The following is a 25673-nucleotide window of genomic DNA, read 5'->3' as shown; positions in this document are numbered from 1 at the left end:
GGGCAGCCACAGCCTAGTGCAGACAGACAGACAGACACAAGCCGAGAATCAAACTCAAAGATAGGTGAGCTTGTATGTCGGTGTGTTAGTCCCTTACTCACACGGCCTGGTGTATAGTAACTGTAGAGACTATTTAACATTAGAGATATTAAGAACATGGTACATAGCAGATATTCATTCGTATAGTTTAAAGAGAAAGTCTTTTATGTTTTATGGTTTAAGTTTGCCTTTTTATTTATTTAATAAAGTTTTGTTCTGTTTACCAATTAACTGTTCTTGGCTATTATTTATCCATCCCTTCCCTAGTGTGCGTGAGTGTGTATGTGTAGAGAGTGAGTTGACAAGAGCGTGTGAGCGTGTGCGTGTGCAGGTGTGCGTGTGTAGGTGTGATCGAGAGCATCTCAAGGAGTGCAGCCGCGCTGCGAACGAGAGACAGCAGAAGCAGCGACTCGCTGGGTTTACATCATCATGGATGGATTCCAAATCCTAGTTGATGTAGCTGTCGGGAAACGTTGATTCAACTTCTTACAGGATTTTGATGACACTTCGGCATTCAAGATTCACTTTACTCTAAGAGGCCTTCAACTTACTCAAGAGTTCACCGCCCACCAAAACTCTCTGCTTCTTTAATTAGGACAATTATAATGGCCCACAGAAAAGAGGACCCGAATTTCTGTCAAAAAAAAACGAATAGTAAGTTAGCAAAAATTGATGGCGAATAAAAGATTAGGGTTGTTAGAAAAAAAAGAGAACTTATCAAAGGTGATTTAATTCACTTTAGAAAGTTGTTTAGAAAACTCTTTTAAAAGTTATAGAATTTCAACGAAATTTTATAGGTGTTTGTTGGTAATTCTGTTGTATAATTTCAACTCATTTGTATTAGCAAATCCGTTTATATTTATATTTACTTCTTAATTTTACTTTTTACTTTTCAGGTAAGGTTTTATAATTCTAAGAAAAAACTCAGACCATAATTTAACAATTTAATAACTTTGGAATAAACTTAACATAATTCTTTTAAAATTTAGAAGAAATTTTAATTCCGCCTTCTCCCACAAAATTTTTAACCTTCAACGAAATTATTTTTTTCTTTTTATTTATTCTTTGAAATTGTAAAATTAAAAGGTTACGTTTGGTACTAATGAAACCTCCCACGTACAGCTTAAGCGGAATATATATTTATTTATTATTTCACCTTAGGATTACAACTCACAACTTTTTGTCCATGTTCTTTGTTTTAATATCTTTCTGCAGCTTAACTAATAAAGTCAATGCATCGCTTTTTGTCATTGATTTTTAATCAATGACCACTTAACACTTGAATTAAGTACGGTGATGGAGGTCAGCTCCATTAACTTTATCAAAATTTCTTTTTTTTTTTTTTACTTGAATCGTTTTTTCATTGCCCTTGCCTTTCTACAGCTCACAGTCCAGAGAAGATGTTAGCTGTATCCAGATCAACCGCATCAATAACCTCAGTTTAACTTTGGACAGAAACTGACCCGCTCTACTCATTCACAATGGCAAAGTGTACTCTGATAAACTGATTACAAGACTACTTTTCATTTCCATACCCACGAGACTCGAAGATGGACTGTACAAAACCAATTGCTCCACTTAAGAAACTGGTAACAACTGCTGTTGTTAATCTATCGCCTGGAAACTTCACTGCTTCCCTAATTCCCGGTTCACTTTGCTACGTCTGCTGAAACTTCTCTCCTCTCCACTCTTGAATAACACATACTAACCCCAACTCTGCAGCGAAATAGCCACCACCACCTACCTACGTTACTTCTATTCCCTACTGACACAAAATAATTATATAATTATTTATTTTGCCCAAACCTGGTATTATCCTAATTAAATATTTAATGCGAAAGATTATACATAATTATTCAATTAGCTCTGGCCTGGTATTGGTTTATTGCCACGTACTGCTTTAGTCTGGTTAAAAGCCAACCTCTTTACGAGCTACGTGGAGCACATATGAAACTCTTGCCTCTGATTTCTAATTACTTCAGCGGTTTAGGTGGAAATCCCACAGCGCGTTACTGATGAATTAAAGAAGAAATTAGAGAAGACGCCATATTTGTACTTGGGGCGGAAATTAATTAAGTCTTAAGATTTTTGCTCCATTAATTTTGTGAATACAAACCAGAAAATGGAACAAAGAAGGAGAATTTCTTATAATAATTTTCAATAGAGAATTATAAAGTATAGAAAATCGCTTAAGGAAGTGGTAGATTGAAGGTTTCAAGATGAATCTATCAAAATAACCAACAGGTTTAACCATTTAGTCAAGCAAACAACATTGGTTTATGTGGGCGCTTTGCAATTAATTTTCAGACCATTGATTATTATTATAATAGACAGCTCTATCAGGCAATATGCACTTTAGTTCTCTCTGCGTCACAAATGTGATTATGCGTTATTAACGCATTAACTTTATGCGTTAATTTGGCAGTAAGAAAGGTATTAATTCTGGACATAAAGTTCTCTGAATGGACATTACTACACGCATTTTCTTTTAAATATTTTATTATATTACTTTTAATGTTATTTATTTATTACAACCTGTACAAAAATATGTACTAGAACCTGCTAATGGCGGCTGGAGCCTAAAAAAAAATCTGGGGTTATAGCTAATTAAACAGAATTAAGTTTATGTACTACTTTTTCTAACACTGGTGACAACATTTTTAAGGCGAAGCTTTAAACCTCAATCAAACTTTTTCAACGCGTCCTTTCTAAGAGAAAATATTGTAAAGTTTTTGTCCTTTTACTAAAAACTTTAACTACAACTAGTGACTGCCACTAGTTATTAAATAATAAGTGTGGGTTCGATAAATAATAAAACTCGCTAAACTTATAAGTAGTAACCTGATTTATTAACACATTAACATTACTAACATTAACATTTACTAGCAACTACCGCTATTCATTACAGTTACCATTTACAACAGTCACAAAAGTTTACTGTTACTTACTCACTACGTAAATACACCTCAAAACTGTTCCACGACTGACTACTGGTCCACACTGCACTGAATTGCACTAGCCTCAGCTGCACTAACAAAGCTCTACTCACTAACTGACTAACTGCCCAACTGGCTAACTCTGAAGCACTCCGCAACACTGACTCTCTTTCGAACTGTCACTTCCAAACCGTCTCTCCAAACTAACTGACTCCAGCTGTGTCTGCCTCCCTTTAACTGCGACTGCCCCACTCCAACTCCGTCTGTCTCACTCCCACCTGCCACTCACTGGCTACCTACTGTCCCCACCCCAACTGGGGCCTCTCCCTTAGCTTCCTTTTACACAGCGGTGGACCGTTATAGGCTACGGTCACTAAACTCCTACAACAATCTAGCCCCTTCCTTTTCCGGCTCAGGTAAAGTCTGGCCTTTTGTTTACACAGTGGTGAACCGTTATAGACTTCGGTCAGCCAATTCCCAGAACAATCTAGGCCTTCCTTCTCTGCTCAGGTCAACTTCGTTACAATATATTCATCTTCTTCTCTTTTTTACAAGATGAATTTCTTTCTAAAGAAAACATAGTCTATAAACCCAATCCAAGCCTTAGTCAACAAGATTAAAGATTTTAATGAAAGGTTAAAGAGATACCGTTTTTTGAACAAGTTTCTTTGAACACCCCCAGAAACCATTAATATCTTGGTAGGCATTTAATAGGTCACTTGCTTTCATTAAAAAAAAAAAAAGTAATAACAATACAGACTCACAAAAAAATAATGAAAAGAGACTTCTTAAATAATAAAAAGATAATTAAATGAAACCTGGATTTGCTAATTTGAAAAAAGGTTGAAGAAAAGATATTTTCTACCAGGTTAACCCTGGACTAACAGGAGATTGAAAAATATTTACACTTTATTTTTTTAGCAAGCCGCAACAATTTGTTTGCAATTTAATTGAATTTTTCGTTTTTTGTTTTTTGTTAAGAAAAACTTTTTTCATCATATGTTTGGAATGAATAAAAAAGTGTTAATAAACGAGAATGCAATAGAGTGTAAATAAAATTAATTGTTAGCTTAAAGGTACTACACCAAAATGTTTCCATTAGTAAGGTATATGAGTTTGGGAATACATTTTTTATAAGATACACTTTCACCACTATGCCTAAACCCACACAATACTAAGAACAATAGTATTATATACATCGTTTTGGAGAGTGCATTACATGAGCTAGATTATACATTTATACATTTGCTATACAATGTTTCTCGCTGGTAAATTGAAGAACTGTTGAATTCGTGTTCACCCCCAAAAAGGCCTGGGTTAATATTTCCCTAAATTCGAGATCTTGTGACTAACAAAAAAAAAAAACCCTAATGGTTGAGGTTATTTCCCTACTCTGACCTCTCAAACATGGGCAAAATGTAAAATTGTAAAATTATCTCGTATGGTGGCAAGATAGGTTTAGCATGTAGGATTTATTGTAAGTTTTATTTCTCTCATTTTTGTTCAATGTTTTCTTTATTTTCTAGTTTTTTTTTCTACACCAGTTTTCAGTTTTGTATAATTTCTTTTATAATTATTGCAGAAATTACTTTTATTTACAGTTTTATGTGAAAAAATTATAATCTGATTCATTTGTAAAGAGTGTAACTCTAAAACAAATAAATAAATTCTATTCTATTCTAATAAATAATCCATTACAAGGCAAAATATTCTCTTTCAGCAATTAGGCAAAATTAGGATTGTTAATAAAGCAATAAAGGTTAAATAAATAAAATATTAACTATCTACTAAGAACAAAAATAAATAAAATATTAACTAACTAATAAGAACAAAAATAAATAAATAAATAAATAAAATATTAACTAACTAATAAGAACAAAAATAAATAAATAAAATATTAACTAACTAATAAGAACAAAATTAAATAAATAAAATATTAACTAACTAATAAGAACAAAAATAAATAAAATATTAACTAACTAATAAGAACAAAAATAAATAAAATATTAACTAACTAATAAGAACAAAAATAAATAAATAAAATATTAACTAACTAATAAGAACAAAAATAAATAAATAAATAAAATATTAACTAACTAATAAGAACAAAAATAAATAAATAAAATATTAACTAACTAATAAGAACAAAAATAAATAAATAAATAAAATATTAACTAACTACTAAGAACAAAAATAAATAAAACGTTTCTAATAGAACCTTAACTGTTATACAAATACCACCTACTGTGTAATACCACTGATAAAATATGCTAGACTTATTTTTGTAGGATATACAAGAATGAAATGGATTTGGAATACATACCGTTGAAAAATAAGTTACATTTCCTCTTATTTTTTTTTTTTTTATTTTTTTACCTTCTCTAAATTCCCAAGAGTGAACGGGGATCTTAGCTTTGGAAATATGAATCTTATGGTTGGATGCAGTGAATGGCTACAAAGTTATATCTGTTCCTCGAACTATACCCTCAAATATATAACTGTTTGTATTCAAAACTAGAGATTCTAATAATGTTTATATTTAGCATCCCCTACTTAAAGAACTTTTCAAATTCCCTTTTTTTTCTGTTCAAAAAAATTTTTTTTAAAATTATAGATGGTTTTAATAAACTTTAAGTTATGGTTTAAACCAGTGCTTTAAGAAAGGTTCAATCCGACCTGTCACATATTTTATAATAATAATGGAAAATAAGAATTATACTTCATATATTTGTGAGTAGCCTTTTTCCAATAATGAAACTTAGAAAAAGCTGTGTCAGAAATAGATTGACGAATGGATCAACTAAATTCACCCTTAGGAATAACTACGTCCCCAATTTGGTCCAAATTATGAAGAACTATTATCAAAACATTCGCATCTTCATACATCGCATTAATTTAATTTTAATATTATAAAAATGTCTTACTCACTTATTGTATTTGTTTTTAAATTAAAAAATTATTATGGCCTGTCAAATTTTAGCCCGCTAAAATTAAAAAACTGCTTAATAAATAATAAATCACTAACCTTCAAAACGAGTATGATCAAATTCTTCATATTTAGATATATCGATTGTGTCATTAAATGACCAATAGCCACTCAATTCTTGTAGATATGGATTCGATTGTGGCCTCAATAATTCCCAGATTGTGGTGTAATTCATCAGTAGATCATTATCCTCATCTGTGAGACAAAACAATCAGGTTAATGTACATGATAACTGGAATAAATATACATTTCGATACAGGCTTAACCTTTAATCATTCTAATTGAACTACATAGTTGGATCCCAAAAGTACTTTACCTATTAATTTAATTAAATGCATTTCAAGTGCAAGTATTTCTTATACAATATGTTATTTCTGTCTTTGTACATAAGGTTGGTAATATTGTTAATAACTGAACGATTTTTAAGGTAAGGATAAGTAATGGCAGGACTCAAAATGCTAATTTTGTACTTAAATTCGTATTGTAATCAAGACGTAAATACCTGTAAATTCAAAATGGTGGAATAATTCATATAAAGACTGAAATCAAAACAAGAATGGCAGTAGAAATTTTGGCCTTAATGAAGCCATTAAAATATTAGAACTTCATACAAGAAGAGCAAGAATAATTAAATATGGCAGTACTTCGAACGAGACATAAGCAAATGAAACATAGAGCTTCAACTAAAGAAACTGAACGATTCATTTTTGGTAATTTTAAAGTTCAGCTCAATTACAAAATTAAGGGAACTCCATTAAAAAATCAATATTATTAATAGCGGCAAGAGAACTGAATTAAATTGGCCGCAAAAAAAAGAAGTATAACTTTCAGTTTCAGTGTTTCGCCAGGGGAATTTTGAAGAACTGCTCAAAAATTAAGAAAACTTCATGAGAAACTCAATACAGTTATAATTACGTCAAGAAAGCAAGATTGAAATGGTGTGTCACGTAGAAAGAAGGCCAGATCATGCAACATCTAAAAGGCTGTGGCTTTTTAAAAGACTGAAGTAAAGAATGTCAAAGTTCCAAAAAAAATAGAAGACGAAGATGATAGCTAGAAAATGGCAGAGACAAGCCCAAAGATCGTCAGAAGTTGGCTACAGCTTTTAAAAGATTCAGTATTTTTCAAGAGTTATAGGGACCATCTTATTAAATATAAAATTGTAGCATATTTGAGCATTTTTTCTCAGGTAAATTAATTTTACAGCAGTTTGTAGTAAAGAGTTTTTACTAGTTAACGCTTTCCATAGCGTAACATATATGGTCTTACCACTTATGAAATATTAAACAGGTATAAATGGTTAGTTAAAATTCTAAACCAACTTTCTTGAAAGGCTTCTTAAAAAAAACCAACTACTCCAGCAGTTGTCTTCAAAATTAGAATTTTAGACGCCTATAGGAAAGCCTTTCAACTTTAGTTAAAGACTTTTACCACATCAAAATCCTATTATGGCTTTCCAAGTGGAAGGGGGTTTGGGACTAAGTTTACTTTGGTAAAATGCCTTTACATGAAAATTTTCCTTTAATAATATCTGTAATTGCTTACCACTGATTTTTATTTCTTGCAAAAAAAAATATTTTTAATGTCAAAATTTTTAACATCTAATCCTCAATTTCCCATTAATTTTAATCTCAAAGTAATAGAAAAAAGTCTGGTTTGAACTTTCAGGCAACTTATATATTAATTAATTTTCACATAATTAAATAATAATGGCATTAATTACAATTTTAAATTAAATTAGAACAATTTACAAGAACCAAGGTTTTACTTAGTACGTGAAAAATGTTTTATTGCTTACAAATATTAATTTTGTTCTACTCTTAACTTACAATACCATTAAATTTAATTATATAATAAGGCTAACAAATATTTATTGGATTAACTATAGAATTCTGGAAATAACCTCACTGTAAAAATCAATTATTTTATCCCTGGAACTAATCTAGACAATTAATTTTAACATAATTAAATAATAATGGCATTAATTACAATTTTAAATTAAATTAGAACAATTTACAAGAACCAAGGTTTTACTTAGTACGTGAAAAATGTTTTATTGCTTACAAAAATTAATTTTGTTTTACTCTTAACTTACAATGCCATTATATTGAATTATATAATAATGCTAACAAATATTTATTTGATTAACTATAGAATTCTGGAAATAACCTCACTGTAAAAATCAATTATTTTATCCCTGGAACTAATCTAGACAATTAATTTTAACATAATTAAATAATAATGGCATTAATTACAATTTTAAATTAAATTAGAACAATTTACAAGAACCAAGGTTTTACTTAGTACGTGAAAAATGTTTTATTGCTTACAAAAATTAATTTTGTTCTACTCTTAACTTACAATGCCATTAAATTTAATTATATAATAAGGCTAACTATTATTGGATTAAGTATAGAATTCTGGATATAACCTCACTGTAAAAATCAATTATTTTATCCCTGGAACTAATCTAGACAATTAATTTTAACATAATTAAATAATAATGGCATTAATTACAATTTTAAATTAAATTAGAACAATTTACAAGAACCAAGGTTTTACTTAGTACGTGAAAAATGTTTTATTGCTTACAAAAATTAATTTTGTTCTACTCTTAACTTACAATGCCATTAAATTTAATTATATAATAAGGCTAACTATTATTGGATTAAGTATAGAATTCTGGATATAACCTCACTGTAAAAATCAATTATTTTATCCCCGGAACTAATCTAGACAATTTTTCTACTAGCTACCGATCTATCTGAAAAATAATAGCTTTAGTTATGGTTGTAAGGAAAACATTAATCACTTTTAAGACATTTCTTTACTGTATCCTGTTTTAGTACAATTTCGAAAAGAAAAGTTGTCATATTTTTGATAAACTACCTTATTTAAGAGGGGGTGATAGAGGGGGTGATAACATACAACTTTTTCTAGCCCCTATTCTCAAAGTTCTAACTAAGCCTTTCCCCTCCTCCCAAACTTGGAATTTACTAAACATATTTAATTGTTATTAACCATATTCATGGGGCGAGTGTTGTGGTCTAGTGGTTAAAAGCTTGGCTTAGTAAGCAGGAGATTCCTGGTTCGAATCCCGTGTATGACTACTTTTTGTTTGTTAGAAAAAAATTGTTTACAGTAATGTATGAGCTTCTGCCCCCGTCCACGATGACTCCTAATTGGTAGTTAGACCTATTTTTCTTCACTTTATTATTGACATTAAATAGTTTGTAGCATCTACGTTACATGATACTTCAAGACCAGAGATACGAGTAAGTCAACATGGTCACTATTGCCCCACTACTAACTGGACTATTTCAGCTTTCATGGTGAGATTATGACCGCGATTTTGGTACTATTTTACGTGATTTTAGTTTTAGGGTTTTAAATGTAAGGTACCAATAAATTCTTCTATCATGTTTGCTTTGTTTGCAGCATTATAGTATTGTGTTATAAATTTAGTATTAACAAGACCCAATTTTTATTATACTACTTGAAAGAGCTTAGGAAAGTGAACCAAATTTTGTTTGTTTACTCCCACAGTCAACTTTGTTAATAATCAATTATTATTTGCTTTTGCCTGTAGGTATTATTTTTAATTTAAACACGGTTTGTAGTGAATTAATTTATATTAGTTTCTTTTCAAATGGTTGTCAAATGATAAAAACCCTTTTTGTAGCATAACTGGGTACAAAATTTTAATAAATGATTCTTAATTAAATCTCTGTTTGTTAACAAACATTTTGTATAATGAATTCTTTTTTATCCAAACTTTTTTTTAATGGAGCTTATCTAGAATGAAAAAGCTAACAAAACAAAAAACGAGAGTCGTTTGTTGGATGCAAGCTAACGTGATAGCTTTATATACTCTAATGGAAGGAATGTTTTGATCTAGAGCGTCAGTTTATTTTCAATCAGAGAAAGAGGTTGCATTTGCTTTGACGTAAAATGACATTATCAGTTTGTTCTTCTAGTTCTTGTTTGAAATCGTAAATCTGACCGACACCCACTGCCTCTTTGAATGTTGCTTTTTTATGGCCAGTCTATTGCTTAGTTTTTTTTTTCAATTTTATACCTTACACCCAGTGATGGGCCAACTTTTTTTTTTAGGAGCGGGCCAAAATAATTGTTTTATTTTTTTTTTAAAAAATACAGTGAGTAAGAGATTTTTATAATATCAAAATTAAACTAATGCGATGTATGAAGCTGCAAATGTTTTGATAATAGTTCGCCATAGTTTGGTTCAAATTGGGACCTAGTCATTCTTTAGAGAGTTTACTGTAGTTGTTTGTACAGGTAACATCGCTCTGTGTTTCATCTTTAAAATAAGTGGTTTAAAATTAGCGTACCTCAGTGATTTTTGGCAGGAATATAGTTTAATGAGCGTTCTAGTATATGTTAAAATTTCACTGAAATCCATCGAGTGGTTCGTGAGATATCGTTTATTAAAACTTCAGTGTTTTAAAGAGTGTGCCAATTGGTGGGGGAACTGAGTTGGACTTCTCTCATGTAAGATCCCCTCTCTTACTTATATATATCATCTATTATAGACAGACTTTAGTTGATATTTATTAAACTGCCACACAGCTCTGTTTATTTGTAAACAATTCTCTTTATTATAAACATTTGTTTACTCTTGTTGCTTCTGTATATTTCGTTGATAATAATTTCATTTCTTTCGTACTATTTTCACTTTACGTATATTGAGTGAAATTCATTACAAGTAAAAGTTGAATTAATTATTGACATATCAGTTCTTTTTCTCTTCATTATATGTCTGAAGGCTCGCCTTGTTTTAATAAGCGCCTAAGAAGTTCTCCGGAAGATTCTGTGAAGGCATCTAAGAAATTTGTTTTATCTAAAGAAGTAACTATGGAGAAGAGCGATTTAGTTGTTATGATGAAGGAGGTGATGTCCGGCCTGTTAGACGATAAACTGGCCCCGCTTGCTACTAGGGAAGACATCGTTTCTCTCAAAAAGGAAATAATTGCTTTAAAACAAGAAAATACTTCTCTTAAGTTGGAAATTGATTCTCTAAAAAAATTACATATTAAAGCTGAGGCTAGAATAGAAGAATTAGAATTGTTATCTCGCCGCAATAATTTATTATTTAAAGGTTTGAATTATGCCTCCTCTGGTGACCCAAATGAATCTGTCAGTGCTTTTTGTCGTGAACTTTTAAAAGTTGATATTCCTCCTGATCACCTGAATGCAGTTCCACTAGGTAGACATGGAGGAAATGTTAATCGATCCTTACTGGTTTCGTTTTCTAATCAACAAGTTAGAAATAAAGTTCTAAGTGCTGCGAAGATTCTCAGAGGTTCGGGTTTTGTTGTTCACCAGGATCTCCCCGAGGCCTTAAGAAAGAAACGATCTAAATTTCTGTTACTAAAGAAAGAAATTTCAAGAGTAAACAACAGAGTCAGCTTGAAGATCCGCCCAAATTATTTACTTGTGGAGGGCTCTAAGTTCACTTGGTCCAACTGTGAAGGATTATGCTTTTCTGGTGAAGATGGCTCCGAAAAGCTCAACGCCCTAGTGGGAAATGATCTCTCTGGTTTTGTTATGGCGCTGAGAACCGACTCTCTTCCTATGGATTACTTCTCCAAGGTTAATTCACAAACCCCTCGCCAGCTGTCGGCCGTCACATCTTCTGCCAAGTCCGCTGCATGAGATCAACTTGCCGTCTGCGAGAAGGATTCTATTTCTGTTGTCTGTTATAACATTTCCGGTTTGAAATCAAAAATTGATAATTATCCTGTTTCTTTCTTGACTTTCATTAAAAAGTTTGATATCTTTATTTTAATTGAAACGTTTGTTTTGGAAGATTCTTTTACGTATTTCAATAATTATTTTTCAGAATTTAGGTTAGTGTGGGAGCCGGCTGCCAGGTATTCTAGTCATGGTCGAGCGAGCGGCGGTAAGTTGTGTGGAGTGAGGCGATCTATTAATAATGTAGATTTGTTTTCTTCAATGGGACACCCTGTCATTGGTATGCGATATAACGAGATTAGTTGTTCCTTATTTCCGGTTTATTTACATGGCAGCCGTTGGAATGATGACTTCATATCTCTTTGTGAATTTTTGGGATCAGGTACTATTGGGAAAGTAATTCTGTTAGGAGATTTTAATGCCAGGATTGGCTGTTCACAGGATCTCCCCGAGGAAATAGCTCCCAGTAATCCCAATTGTTTACCAGTCAGAAAGTCTAAAGATGTTATTATAAACGCGAATGGTTCTAAATTTTTAGATTGGTGCAATGAGAATGACCTGATAATTTTAAATGGGCGTTTTTATCCTGAGGATGTAGAAGGAGAGTTCACTTTTGTAGGTCCCATGGGGAGCTCGGTGATTGACTTCTGCTGTGTTCCATATGATTGGTTGCCATTCATTGAGCGTTTTGCTGTTTTGAATGAAACTTACTCTGATCACCTGCCTGTCTCCTTTTCTATTAAATTTCACAAGGATATCACTAATAACTGTATCCCTCTTCTACCTCGTTTACTTTGGAAAGATAGTAGAAAGGATGTTTTCAGAGGAAATCTTGAAAAAGAAGTTGACTCCATCGCGCAGTTTCCATCTAATCCTCAAGAATACGCTGACGTACTGGTCGGTTGCATTAAAAAAGCTTGCCCCTCTTCATCCCTTCCTTCTTCGTCTACTTACATCGGTCGTTATCAAAAGAATGCGTGGTTTAATTACCGCTGTTTGAGAGCCAGGATTAAATCTTTTAGGTTGCTTAATTTGTTTCGAAAATCCAATTCGAAGATTGCTAAGGAAGCCTATCTTCAAGCTAAACAAGATTACGTGGAGATCTGTAATATTCAAAAAAAAGAATATTTTTCCTCTCTGTACGAAAAGTTTAAAGTTGTTTCTGATTCCAAAGAGTTCTGGTGTGCAGTTAACCTATTCCGAAGTAAGGTCTTTGTTCTTGGGAATGAAATAAACCTGACTGAGTTGGTGTCCCACTTCAGATCTCTCCTCAACCCACCTTTGCTCTCCTCTTTTTCTTACTGTGATCCTTACACCTATTCACCTATTCTGGACTCCCCTTTTTCCTTAGATGAACTCGCTCTGGTTATTTCGAACCTAAAATGTAATAAAGCCCCTGGCCCGGACCGCGTGGTCTATGAATTTTATAAGTATGCTCCTCCATCTTTTGTAGATATACTTTTATCTTTTTACAATTACATTTTTGAATTTGGCGATCTCCCTCCGTCTTTTGGAAGATCTCTGATTTTTCCCCTTTATAAGAAAGGAAATATAAACGATGTTTCCAATTATAGGGGTATTTCCTGCCTTGACACCATAGCAAAAATATTTACGTCTCTGTTGCTTCGTCGGTTAGATAATTTTGTGACCCAAAACAATTTGCTGAGTGAATTCCAATCTGGATTCAGACGTGGCCGCTCTGCGATAGATAACATATTTGTTTTGTTAAATTTAGTCCGCTTGAGGCTGTCGGAGAAAGGGCAGAAATTATTCTGCTTTTTCGTCGACTTTAAGTCGGCTTTTGACTCCATAGATCATTCTTCTCTATTTTTGAAATTATTTAACGTCGGTGTTTCTTCAAAATTTATGAAAATTCTCAAAAAACTTTACTCTTATTCATTATCATCGGTCCGAGGTCACGAGGGGAATTCAGATTATTTTCAAGTCGGTTCGGGAGTAAGGCAGGGCTGCCTCCTAAGCCCGATTCTGTTTTCTTTATTTGTGGATGATCTTCCAGATATCCTGGAAAGTGGGGTTTTGGTGGGTGACACAAAAATTAAGATCCTACTCTATGCCGATGACATTGTGTTATTGACGGATAATCCTTTAGCCCTGCAAAGAAATATTAAAATTTTGGAGGGTTATTGTGATCAGTGGAATCTCTCTGTGAACTTGGCCAAATCAAAAATAATGATCTTTCGGAACGGTGGAAGGTTGGCTTCTTCGGAGAAATGGTATTATCGGGGTCAAAGAATCGAGGTGGTGAACAGATACAAATACCTCGGCGTCATCCTAACTCCTCGCCTATCCTTTTCTGCCCACCTAGAAGAGAGAATCTCGGTAGCCAAACTTGGTTTAAATAGAGTGTGGCATAAGTTCATTTTGAATAAAAATGTCCCATTGGACGCTAAACTCCAAGTTTATAAAAGTGTTTCGCGTGTTGTGGTTTGCTATGGTGCCCAGGTCTGGGGTTTTCAGTGTTATGATTTATTAGAGAAATTTCAGAGATTCTTCATTAAGAAGTTATTTTCTCTTCCTTCTTCTACGCCAAATTACATGCTTACAATAGAATCAGGTCTGGAACCTTTTGAGACTTACACTTTATCTTTGCACTTTAAATATGTTCTTAAAACTCTTTCTTTTCCTGATAATAGACTTACTAAAAAAATAGCTCTCCAAATTATCAATAAAAAACTTTTTTGGTTCAAGCATTGGCTCTCTTTGGCAAGGTTGTACTCTCATGGCTTTGAGGGTTGCCTCGCTGATCTTCCGAACTGGCGCAGTCAGATTTTCTCTCTTGTTTCTGCGATCAGGGAATCTCTTTCCGAGCAGTCATTAAACAAAGCGGTTATGTCCGACCGTTTTCCTTTATATAGTTTCTTAGTTCGTGAACATAAAGATTGCGTAACGGCCTCTTTTCATGACAAACTAAACATCCTTGACCTGCGTTGGTTTTTCAAGCTCCGAGGAGAGCTTCTGTATTTGAACCATAGGCCTTGGTTAGATAGAGACTTTGACGAAGAAAAGTGTTCTCTGTGTAATTATAATGTTCGCGAGGAGATTTACCACTTTCTGGGGGAATGTCCTCTACTATCTGAGTTTCGTCAAATTTATTTCAAAAAGGCTACTCTCTCCAGGGAGGAGATCATTGGGTTCTTGTCTGGCCAGGTCCAGCCTTGCCCGCTGCTACGCTATGCTCGCCATGCCTGGAGGGTCAGGTATCACTGGCTTTCTGACATTATTTAGAATAGACATAGGATAATTCTAGAATTTTTGAATTGTAATTTCTTTATTTATGTATTTATTTTATTTTTTCCTTCCTTATTTTTCTTTTTGAACAAACGTGTTTTTCTTTTTTGATTTTTCTTCTCAATAAGTTTAATGGTAGTAGATAATTTATTATTGTTTAAATTTATATTGTTTATTTGTTCTCTTTATTCACTTATTTTACTTATTATTTACTTATTTTTTCTTTAATTGTTCATGCTGTAAACTCTGGCAGACGGCATTTGCCATTGCCTATATATTATGTTTTTTTTTCATAATTGTATTGTACAAGTCTTAAATAAAAATATATATATAAAAAAAAAAAAATATAAAAAAAAAAAAAAAATAGTCATTCTTTAGAGTGAATTTAGTTGGTTCATTAGCCAATTTATTTCTGACACATCTCTTTCTAAGTTTCAATATTGCAAAAAGCTGCTCACAAATATAATTATAAAGATGCAAATATTGCTACAAATTCTCTGTGCATGAGATAATCACTATAAATTTGAATACCTGGATTTCGACAAGCATTTGTAGAACTCTAATTTTGGAACATTTATAAATAATTGTTTGAGTTGATTATTAGATTGGAGTTCAACTAATTCAAGCTACAGGTGAGGTTTAACTACGTCACTGTTTAAATTCGCAATGTTTACCCCAATTTTACAAACTCGTATTAAAAGCTTGGAATTTTTAAACGGTAGTGTAATTGTTATTTTTAATTATTATTATAAAATATGTGACGAGCTGGATCGAACCTTCCATTGGGCCGTAGTTGGCCCGCGGGCCAATCACTGTCTTTCACAATGGTACTTTACACCGCACTTTCTGATAGACCCAATTTTGGCCCGATGGACTCATATTTTAATTCGTAATAAGGCTAGCATGACTAAAATAAGTAAAATAAAAGCCATTTTTTTTTCAGGGCGGAGCTTAACGTGCAACTACCAATTAGGTGTCGTGGACCAGGGGCTGAAGCTCATACTGTACTATAAACAATTTTTTAGGCGCCACGGTAGCCGAGCGGGTTAAGAGGCGAGACCTGCAAAGCTAAGATGCATTGTGGTACTGGGTTCGATTCCCGGTCTTGGCCTTTGATTTTATTTAATGGTTAAATGAGAAATTAAAACTGTCCGGTAGGACAGTTGTATAAGGGTTGACCATCAAAAACTGCACGAAAAAGCGTAACGTTGAAAAACACCCAACTTTGACAATTTTTTTCTATTTTTCTATAAAAGATAAAATTCCCAAATTTTCTTTAAATCTTACTCCAAACCATCCTTTATAACTGTAATTTTTTTGCAACCACCCAGATCTAATAGGTTTCGAGAAAAAAGTTGCCGAAAATGAGCAAAAACCGCTTTTTCAAAAAATGTTCTTGTTCTTGTTGTTGTTGTTGTTACCTTTTTTGTAAACAACGTAGCGCCTAAACGCGTGAACCGATTTTCATGAATGAGGTGTCATTCGATTCGGAATTTTATGTAGATGTGCCTTTTGGGGGTCTCGGCCCTGTATATCGAATGGGAGAGGAGTTAGCCCCCTTTTTGTAAGGCCTCCTCCAAAATTATTATTACTAATTACTCTGTAAATCTTGGCCCGATTTTGATAAAATTTGGTAGGATGATAGGGTTAGGGCTCCCCTACCTAACAATAAAGCGACGATCTGCTCTTACACTTGTTAAGGGGAAGTATAGCAATCGTTTCAAATTATCGACACGTGAACCGATTTTCATGAATGAAGTGTCATTCGAATCGAAATTTTGTACAGATTTGTACTTTAAAAGTCTCGACGCTATGCCTCATAAGGAGGGGAGTTCGCCCCACCCAAATAAGGCCCTTTCTAAAACTATTATTACCAATATTTCTACAAAGCTTAGTCCGATTTTGATAAAATTTAGCACGAAGAAGTGATTAAAGCTCCTCTACGTGGCTGTGAAGTGCCATCATGCTCTTACACCTACTAAGAGGAAGTACTGCAATCGTTAAAATTATCAATGAGTGAACCGATTTACATCAATGAATTGTCGTTCGATTCAAAATCTTTGCCTTTTAGGGAGAAGTACTGTAATCGCAGTTTATTTTTCTTGCTCCTCTTAAAAGGAAGTACTGAAATCGCAATTTAATTTTGCTATTTACGTACATATACTTTCCTATTTTATTCAAAACGCTTTCTCAAAAAAATGGTTATTGAGGATGGTTTGGGGATCGCAACCATAACCATTCTTTAAAAAGATCTCTCCAGTGGTACGTACGGTTCCGACTTAACACCTTTTCAGGTTATAATGATAGTATTGCTTATTCCAAATTTTAAAATAATCTGTAAAGCAGACGTAACTTTGCTAATAGACAAAAAGGAAAATCTAACCAAAAGGTACAAAAATCTCCTTAACAAAAACTTACAGTTTAAAAATTTAAGTATAAGGGTTGATTAAACGCCAAAAGGTACACAAATCAGCAAGTACCCAACATTTCATTAATACTTCATTGATATTATTTAAGTAATTTTACCGCATTAATTTTCATTAATATTTTTTAAGAATTTATTAGATGTCACATACCCTTATGCTGGCCAGTTCATTCATAATAGTTATAATTGTGATAAAATGTATATTATATCTTCGTATAAATAGGTACTTTATTTTAACTCTATTCCAAATTATTCTTCTGATTTCTCTTTAATGTGCCCTTTATTCTGAAGTTGTCACATATACATGTATGTTAAATTAGAAAAAGACAAATTTAGAGTCGGCTACTGTTTAAATTTGAATCACGGAGGATTTAAAACAATATTTCAGTCTTGAATTCGTCTTACCGAAATATTCGTGAGGACAAATAACACACAGTTAATAACAAGTAGATTATTCAACATTATTTATTCATTTCTCAATTGTAATTTAATTTAGTCCCCCTAATTTTACTTATGGTAAAATACTGGAATAATTAGCTGTCCTAAAAATATGCAAATCTTATTTATTTTATATTACATATATACAACATTGTGGGAAGAACACCTAGATGGAGAATGTAATTGAAGAAAACTATATTATTTGCGATAAAGCCAGATAATTAGTACCTGTTATTATGAACGTCTGACTACTTCATAAAGTAACAATTACTTTAATCGCAGAATGAACTTAAACCGACGATTTTTATTTAAAAATAAAAATAAATAAATAAAATCATTGATGTATGTTGGTGAAAGCATTTTTTAAAAAACGTTTATGAATTTTTTAGCCTCATATTTTTTTTTTATTTTTTATAACGTTTTCTTTTTAACCTGTGATTAATAGTTTGATTATTATAGATAAATAGATATTACAGTCAATCTAAGTTAAATGGTGTGCTACTTGAACAAATATTTTGTAGATGAAAATGGCCAGCATTAGGGTATGTGACATCTAATAAATTCTTAAAAAATATTAATGAAAATTAATGCGGTAAAATTACTTAAATAATATCAATGAAGTATTAATGAAATGTTGGGTACTTGCTGATTTGTGTACCTTTTGGCGTTTAATCAACCCTTATACTTAAATTTTTAAACTGTAAGTTTTTGTTAAGGAGATAGTAAAGTACGTTTGCTATTCGCCTCCGTCCACGACATCTAGTAAATGGTAGTTGGACGTTAAGCCCCGCCTGAAAAAATAGGCGATTACTTTACATTACTAAACAATTTTTTCTAACAAATAAAAAGTAGCCATACGCGGGATTTGAACCGGGGATCTCTCACTCACAAAGCCACGCTCTTGACCACTAGACCAACACTGTTTTTACTGTACTATTTTGCTATTAAATTTTTAAAAATTTGATTTATTGATGTCTTTTGAGTACCAGAAGTGTACATTAAATTAAAGTGTTACTTAAAAAGTAATGATAATAAACTTTTATGAAAATATTTTTATAATAGAAATATCAAATTCTATTTTTCCTACTTGTTTTTTCCTTTAATTTTTGCGCACATTAATAGGAAAATGTTTAATAGTCTCATTTTAGAACCCAAAGGATCTATAAACATTTATTGTTAATGAAAAAAACCAAACAGCGTAACTTTCTTTCATATTTTAGAGGTGTGAAACATCCATTAATTACGGTTCCTTCAATCAATTATACACAATTTAATTCTAATGATAGATTACTTAAAGCTAATTGAGTAATTATTTCAGTTAATTAACTTCAACATTGATCTTAGTGATAATATTGACTAAAGGAGAGTTAATACGGTTGATTTACGCATAGTTGGAACATCTGGTCCCATTGGGTTGAGATAAAGCATTTGCTTGAACAAACAATCTGATAATCTGTATATTCCTAACGGCGAATAGAACAACAGAAGTTCAAGAACTCATTGAGTCTCAAAACCATCTTAACCACTTCAACTTGGCGAGGTAACCCCCTACCCATCCACTTGCCTGACAAGAGAAACATGGAAGGAGAAGAGTTATAGGACTGCCTGGGATGTTGGCCATACCCTCTTGTGGATTACATTGCCCCTCTATCTCGCCAGTACTCCAAATTCTGACTTTATACTAATGCCTGCTTGAGACATTCAAAAGCATCCCGTCGTCCATACCTACTCCATGGTTTAACTCAAGAGTTAGCCATGCAGAAGTTAACTTGTAGCTCTACCTAGCACTCACTAACAACATGGCAGATATTCCTTTCGTAAAATATATTTTACGCACAAAACAGTAAAAAATTATAATCCTTCTTTCTTCTAGATTTCAGTTCTTCTAGATATTTAATATTCTGGACTGACTAGCGAGTGTAAAGTTTACTAAAATAGTATCAACCTCCAGCATTACTAAAATAACAATTTACGAAAAATTTAAAAATTACGATGTCTGGTCCCTCCCTGCGGGTTCCGGAGTAGAATAGACCCGCAGTGTCCACCGCTTGTCGTAGAAGGCCACGAAAGGAGCAGCTGTCCATTGGCCTAATTCATTTCATTTCTTAATTTTATCTTAGATCCTATCCTTTTCCTATTTTTCCTAGGTTTTAAGGGTAGATGAAGCTCTTAGCCATAGTGAAGGCAGTTTTCAACCAGGGCAGGGGTGTCAAACTCCTGAGGTAATTTCTTCGTGGCCCACGATGAAATAAAATGAAAATAGAAAAAGTCTTTATGAAGGTAATAGCGCTTAGGGGAGGATCGAGGCAATACCGTATAGACCAGGGAAGGCGAACCTTTTTGAGACGTGGGTCAAATTTTGTTCATTTTTTTTTTTAGTACTAGCTCTTGGGTCACTAATGCCCATTTGCATAAGAGTTAAGTTTAAAAATTTTAAACTGAATATTTTCAAAACTAAACGATCTTTAAAAGTTCAGTTGGCTTAACGGGTAAAACGGGACGAAACAAGTGCTATGGAAGTCTCTTTTTTACAAACATAACTGAACAAAAAGTGTGTTTTATCTGAAGAAAAAATCTAAATATGGTTATTTGCTTTGGGTTGTCGATTTTTTTTAACAAACAAAATATGAGTAAAATTATACATTTTATTTGATATTTTGTAAACACTTTTGCTTTACTTCAAATACTACAAAAACCATTTTTCGTCATTTGCGTTTTAGAACTGTTATGATGACACTAAAGGTTATAAACAGCATTTAAATTGCTTTTGTGTCAATGCGTGATTGAAAAAAAAGGACAGATAGAATATAAATTATCCACACAATTAGAAAATCTAAATCAACCCTCGTAAACAAACAAATGGTTGCCTAGCAATTGTGGGTCAGTGAAAAAGCTTGCGGGTCATAGGCTCGCCATCACTGGTATAGACCAATTCCTTGTTAACTACTGAAGACGAGTTTACGTACACGTGGCCTAGGGCCCTGTCCTGGGGGGCTGTAGGCTTGTATAAACGTGCAGACTTAGTTCCAGCGACCTTTGGAAGCGACCTTTGGTCTGCAACTCTCAGTGGAATTCCAGAATGATCCGGTTTTTAAAAGAGGAAGTAGGAATTCCCCAAAATATATTCTTATTTAAGTGAGAAATATCCAAAAATGTTTGATGTACAAACTTTAGTGTTATTTTTGGAGAACGTTCTTGTGTGAGTAACTATTTCCGTCTATGAAATCAAATAAAACGACGTACAGATCAAGATTGACTGGAAGAACACCTATCTGCCTTAAAGAAGATTGTCTTTGCTCAGTCTCTGAATCCATATATTGGAAAACTAGTTCGAGAAAAGCGCCGGCAACTTTCGAGTACAAAAAAGAATAGTTATAGTTTTATGAATACATTAAATAAAAGCAATTATATAGTGTTTTAATTATCCTATCCATATTCCTGAATCCTCATTTCAGGATATAAATTTAACAAAATTTGTAAATGTGATGTGGCTCCCTTGAATCTCTCAAATGATCCGTGTTTTATTTAATGTTGTTCTTCTAAATTCTTTTTTTAGGTTTTTTTTAAATTTAACCTAGAAATCGTTGTTAGTACCAACTAATCATTAAATAAAAATAAAAATAGCCACAGCTGTCGGCGATGAAATTATATTTCCTTCCATTTCCACAAAAGCTATTTCGGGAAAACGATACTATGGATTAAAAACATGGAAACTGTAAAGTTTTCCTGAGAACTGGGCTTTAACTGATTGGGGCAGCATTTGTATGCAATAAGAAGCACATGGGAGGCTAGCTAGAGCTAGATGGGTTATAGGAGGATGGCCACAAATCAGCTGGGTAAGCGAGCCCCAGTGAAAGAGGTGGTCATTGTGTTAGCGGTCCCAGACATGGTTTGTAGTGTGTCTGAATGTAATACAACCAGCCAGTATAGTTTCTCTATAACCTAGTATTATAACCTCACAAACAACCTACACTTACTAAAACTATACATACCTTAGATCTAACCTATATTCTAGCACTCATACTGTAATTTAATGAATTTTGGGTAAAATTATGTGGAATTCAATTAACCACTTTATTAATTAATAATATTTTTTGTTCACTTTATTAGCCATATTTACAACTATCTTATATTAAAATTAATAATTAATTAAAAAATATAACAATTTTTAGTTAAGCAATTAAAGAGCTTGGTGCAAAAAGGAGTTATCTACATTTTTTTCAGAAAATGTGTTTAGTGGCGCCCCCTATTGTATGTTCAATTCCACAACTTTTGGTGCATAAACGAGTCTTTATGCAGACTCGTTTATTATTACTTATTCTCTAACCTAGGTTAGATTTGGAGCAAAAATGAGTTTTCTACTGCAGATAACTTTCTTTTGCTCCAAACAGAAAAGATGACGCAATAAAATTTTTTTATTAGGTTTATTTAATGTTTATATTAGGTAGATATCATTTATTTTTCTTTTTGACAGGCATAATAATAATATATCTAACATTCGCTTCGACAAGACACAAAATGCCACTTAAAAGCTCAAAAAACAAGAAATCTGTTGACTAAAGTACTTAATATATGTTTTACTGAAAATTATGATTTTGGTGCAAAAAAGAGTTTTAGCTGCAAAATAACTTTTGCTTATAGCAAGCTTTAAAAAATGCCCTAGAAAGTTCAAATTGAGCCCCAAATGACCCCCATCACAATATATTAACTAATCCTTACAGCAGGACACAACATAAGGAATACATCTTAAAGCATATTTTAGTTTTTTGTCCCTACTAAAAATTTAAAAAAACTGTAGATAACTCCTTTTTTGCATCAAGCTCTTCAATTAGGTTATTGGATGACAGATTCGTGTATGAGCGGGATTAAGTGTCAGCCAAGTTTGGAATGAAATTTGGCGTAACGGGATTTTTGGGTAAGTCAAGAACAAAATGGGATTTTTTTTTTTTTTTGTTTTAGCTCATTGTGAACAGCCTGATTGTTAACTTAGATAGGTGCTTCAGTGACTTTTCCTTATTTTGCCTTATTTACATTGAGCCGACTTTGCATCTACGTATGGACGCTTTTACAATTTGACAAAAAAGTTAGCAGAAAATCGAGGATTTGGTGATTATGCTGTTTTAACAGTTGAATCTTATTGCCTAGCACCCCACAGCCTTTTAAATCAATTTATTTTCAGCAAAAATGTTATAAGTTTCAAGTGAATTTTTTTATAAAAATCGTATAAATTCTATCGAAGGCATTCTCCAGGAATATTAATATCAAAAGATACAACACTTGATCAATAGAAACAATAAGTTTGATCATTCAACATGGAGGATTTATCGAAATATTTTATTTCACAATGAAAACTCCGCTACAAAAAATTTGGGCCCCCGCCCGCTAAAGTTGCTGTCAAAACTAAGAGTAAAAGAAAAGAGAAAACCATTAAAAAAACAAAATGGAGAAATACGATGACATAAAGCACATTATTTTTAAAAAATTCCGTTTATAATATAAAACCAAATAAATTTACTGTTATCATTCAACGCCCGCTACTGAATTCGAGTTGAATTATTGCAAAGATTTCCATTTGAGCACTGAATTAATCAAAATGGCTTCTGAAATAAATTATTAATTATTCAATAGCCTTTAAATTTGCTATCATATGGAGACAATCAAAAAAACCTAATGATAACAAAATCGGGGGATACAGTTTGGCATTATAGTTTCGAATCTATCGTCTACATCCAAAATTAAATTAGACCACTGGATAGCTAAAGGATCAAAGAATTCATTACGATAAGCGAGGATTGTGAAGCATCGCCCGCGGTGGAGGGGGAAGCGCCGCCATTTTTGAGATCATTTTAATACGTATAACTTTTGACTCGGAGAAGCTACGATGTTCGTTTAAGTTTTAATCGTCAGATGTCGTCACAATCAATCGATTGTACAGAAAACATTAGTATAAAATAGTTACAATGAATATAATACGGTGTTAGAGTAAAAAAATATTATCAAAAATATATAATGTCAGCCTATACGCGTCGAAAAGCTAAAACCAAATACAGAGATCGTGTACGGTTGGAAAGGGCTTCTCAAGAACAATCGAATGGTAATAATAATACACAATATGATCGAGTCAAGCCGTGCCGGGAACGTAAAAGAATGAATGCGGCCGAGCGGATCAACGACGGTGTCCAGTACATCTGCAGCTGGGGCGGTTGAAATTATGCAATTGGATGATGAAATCGCTTCTACATCGACAACGGACTGTACAGGCATAGATTGTGTTCGATCGTCGATTATGAACACACATTGTTTCATCCTAAAAATATTTTATATAAAAGATATAACCCGTTACGTAAACGTATTCACGTACAACACACGGCCGTGTCCATGACACAGCCACAGATTGTTTTTTTGTTTTACGTTTAATGGTGTTAATCTTTATTATTTGGGAAATCTATTATAAATATAAAAAGCCATTTCTAGTACCAAGTGCTTTGATAATTAAATTTGAAGATTTACAAAAATTGAGTTAAATCGATTTGTGCAGAGAACGGTTCATATGAACTTCTCACTTAAACTTATACTTAGAGGTCATATGTTAATAATTAATAATGCACTAACTAAACTAATTACCAAATTGAAACACAATTACGATAAAATTAATTATACTAATTGTGAACAGAGCCAGAACTAGATTTTTATTTTTTATTTTTAAGACAAATTTTAATTAAGAATATTTACTCTATTTTTTTTTTTTTTTTTGCAATCTAACAAGTTGACTTTTACTTATTAGAGAATAATAATTCAATTGCCAATATTATTAACAAAATAGGACGTTAATTTCAGGAGATTGCGGTTAGGTAAAAGAAATTTAATTAAGTTTAGTGCAGCCAAAAATGGTTATAAAATTTATTGAAGAAAAACATGAGTCTCTCACGACTGTTCTCCCGTCTCGTGGTTTTAAACATTTATCTCAGACATACTAAACTAATAAGACTGGATATCTACGAGGGTCGTTTGAAAAGTCCGTGCAAAGTCGGAGAGATAGCACCACTGGCGCGTATCGAGGTTATGTTTAGTTAGTAGCATCTCTTGGAAGAACACACACCAAGTTTCAGCCAGATCGGTCTATTTCTTTGTGTTTGGCATTCGTTTGAATCGAGGAAGTCGAGTGATTTTCAAAAAATGGACGAAAAGAATTTCGTGTGTTGATTAAACACTACTTTATGAAAGGCAAAACGCCTCAGGAGACTAAAGAGAAGCTTGATAAACATTATGGTGACTCTGCACCTTCGATTAGAACAGTTTATAAGTGGTTTCAAAATTTTCGGAGTGGCCATATGGGCACAAGTGACGCTGAACGTTCTGGACGCCCTGTTGAGGTTACTACTCCAGAAATCATTGATAAAATCCATGATATGGTGATGGAAGACAGAAGAGTGAAAGTGCGTGAGATTGCTAGTGCTGTGGGCATCTCGAATGAACGGGTACATAATATTTTGCATCAACATTTGGACATGACAAAGCTATCCGCAAGATGGGTGCCGCGATTGCTCACGCTTGACCAAAAACGAAATCGTGTGAAGTGTTGCAAGGACGGTTTTCAGCTGTTCCAGAAGAATCCGCAGGACTTTAAGCGTCGTTTCGGCACTGTGGATGAAACATGGATACATCACTACACTCCTGAGACCAAAGAACAATCTAAACAATGGGTTACCAAGGGGGAATCTGCGCCAAAAAAGGCGAAGACCGTTCCTTCGGCCGGAAAGATTAAGGCGAATTGCTTTTGGGATTCGCAAGGAATAATCCTCATCCACTATCTGGAAAAGGGTAAAACTATTACAGGTGCATATTATTCATCGTTATTGGACCGTTTGAAAACCGAGCTGCAAGA

At 33.0% G+C, this 25673-nt stretch overlaps 1 protein-coding gene across 8 annotated transcripts in view; it reads right to left on the bottom strand.

Moving 5' to 3' along the window:
• LOC141447096 (obscurin-like) overlaps window positions 1-25673 on the bottom strand; it is a 676918-nt gene that overhangs the window by 83214 nt on the left and 568031 nt on the right. For all 8 annotated transcript variants that reach the window (XM_074114296.1, XM_074114295.1, XM_074114299.1 and 5 more), the window contains one exon: window positions 6001-6156. In XM_074114296.1, the coding sequence (XP_073970397.1) occupies window positions 6001-6156 (156 nt within the window). The remainder of the gene's footprint in view (window positions 1-6000; window positions 6157-25673) is intronic.

This window comes from Rhodnius prolixus, unplaced genomic scaffold (assembly GCF_049639745.1).
Source record: "Rhodnius prolixus isolate KJV_2025 unplaced genomic scaffold, Rpr scaffold_7, whole genome shotgun sequence".
Classification (NCBI taxonomy): domain Eukaryota; kingdom Metazoa; phylum Arthropoda; class Insecta; order Hemiptera; family Reduviidae; genus Rhodnius; species Rhodnius prolixus.
This window is presented reverse-complemented; position numbering and strand designations above follow the sequence as displayed.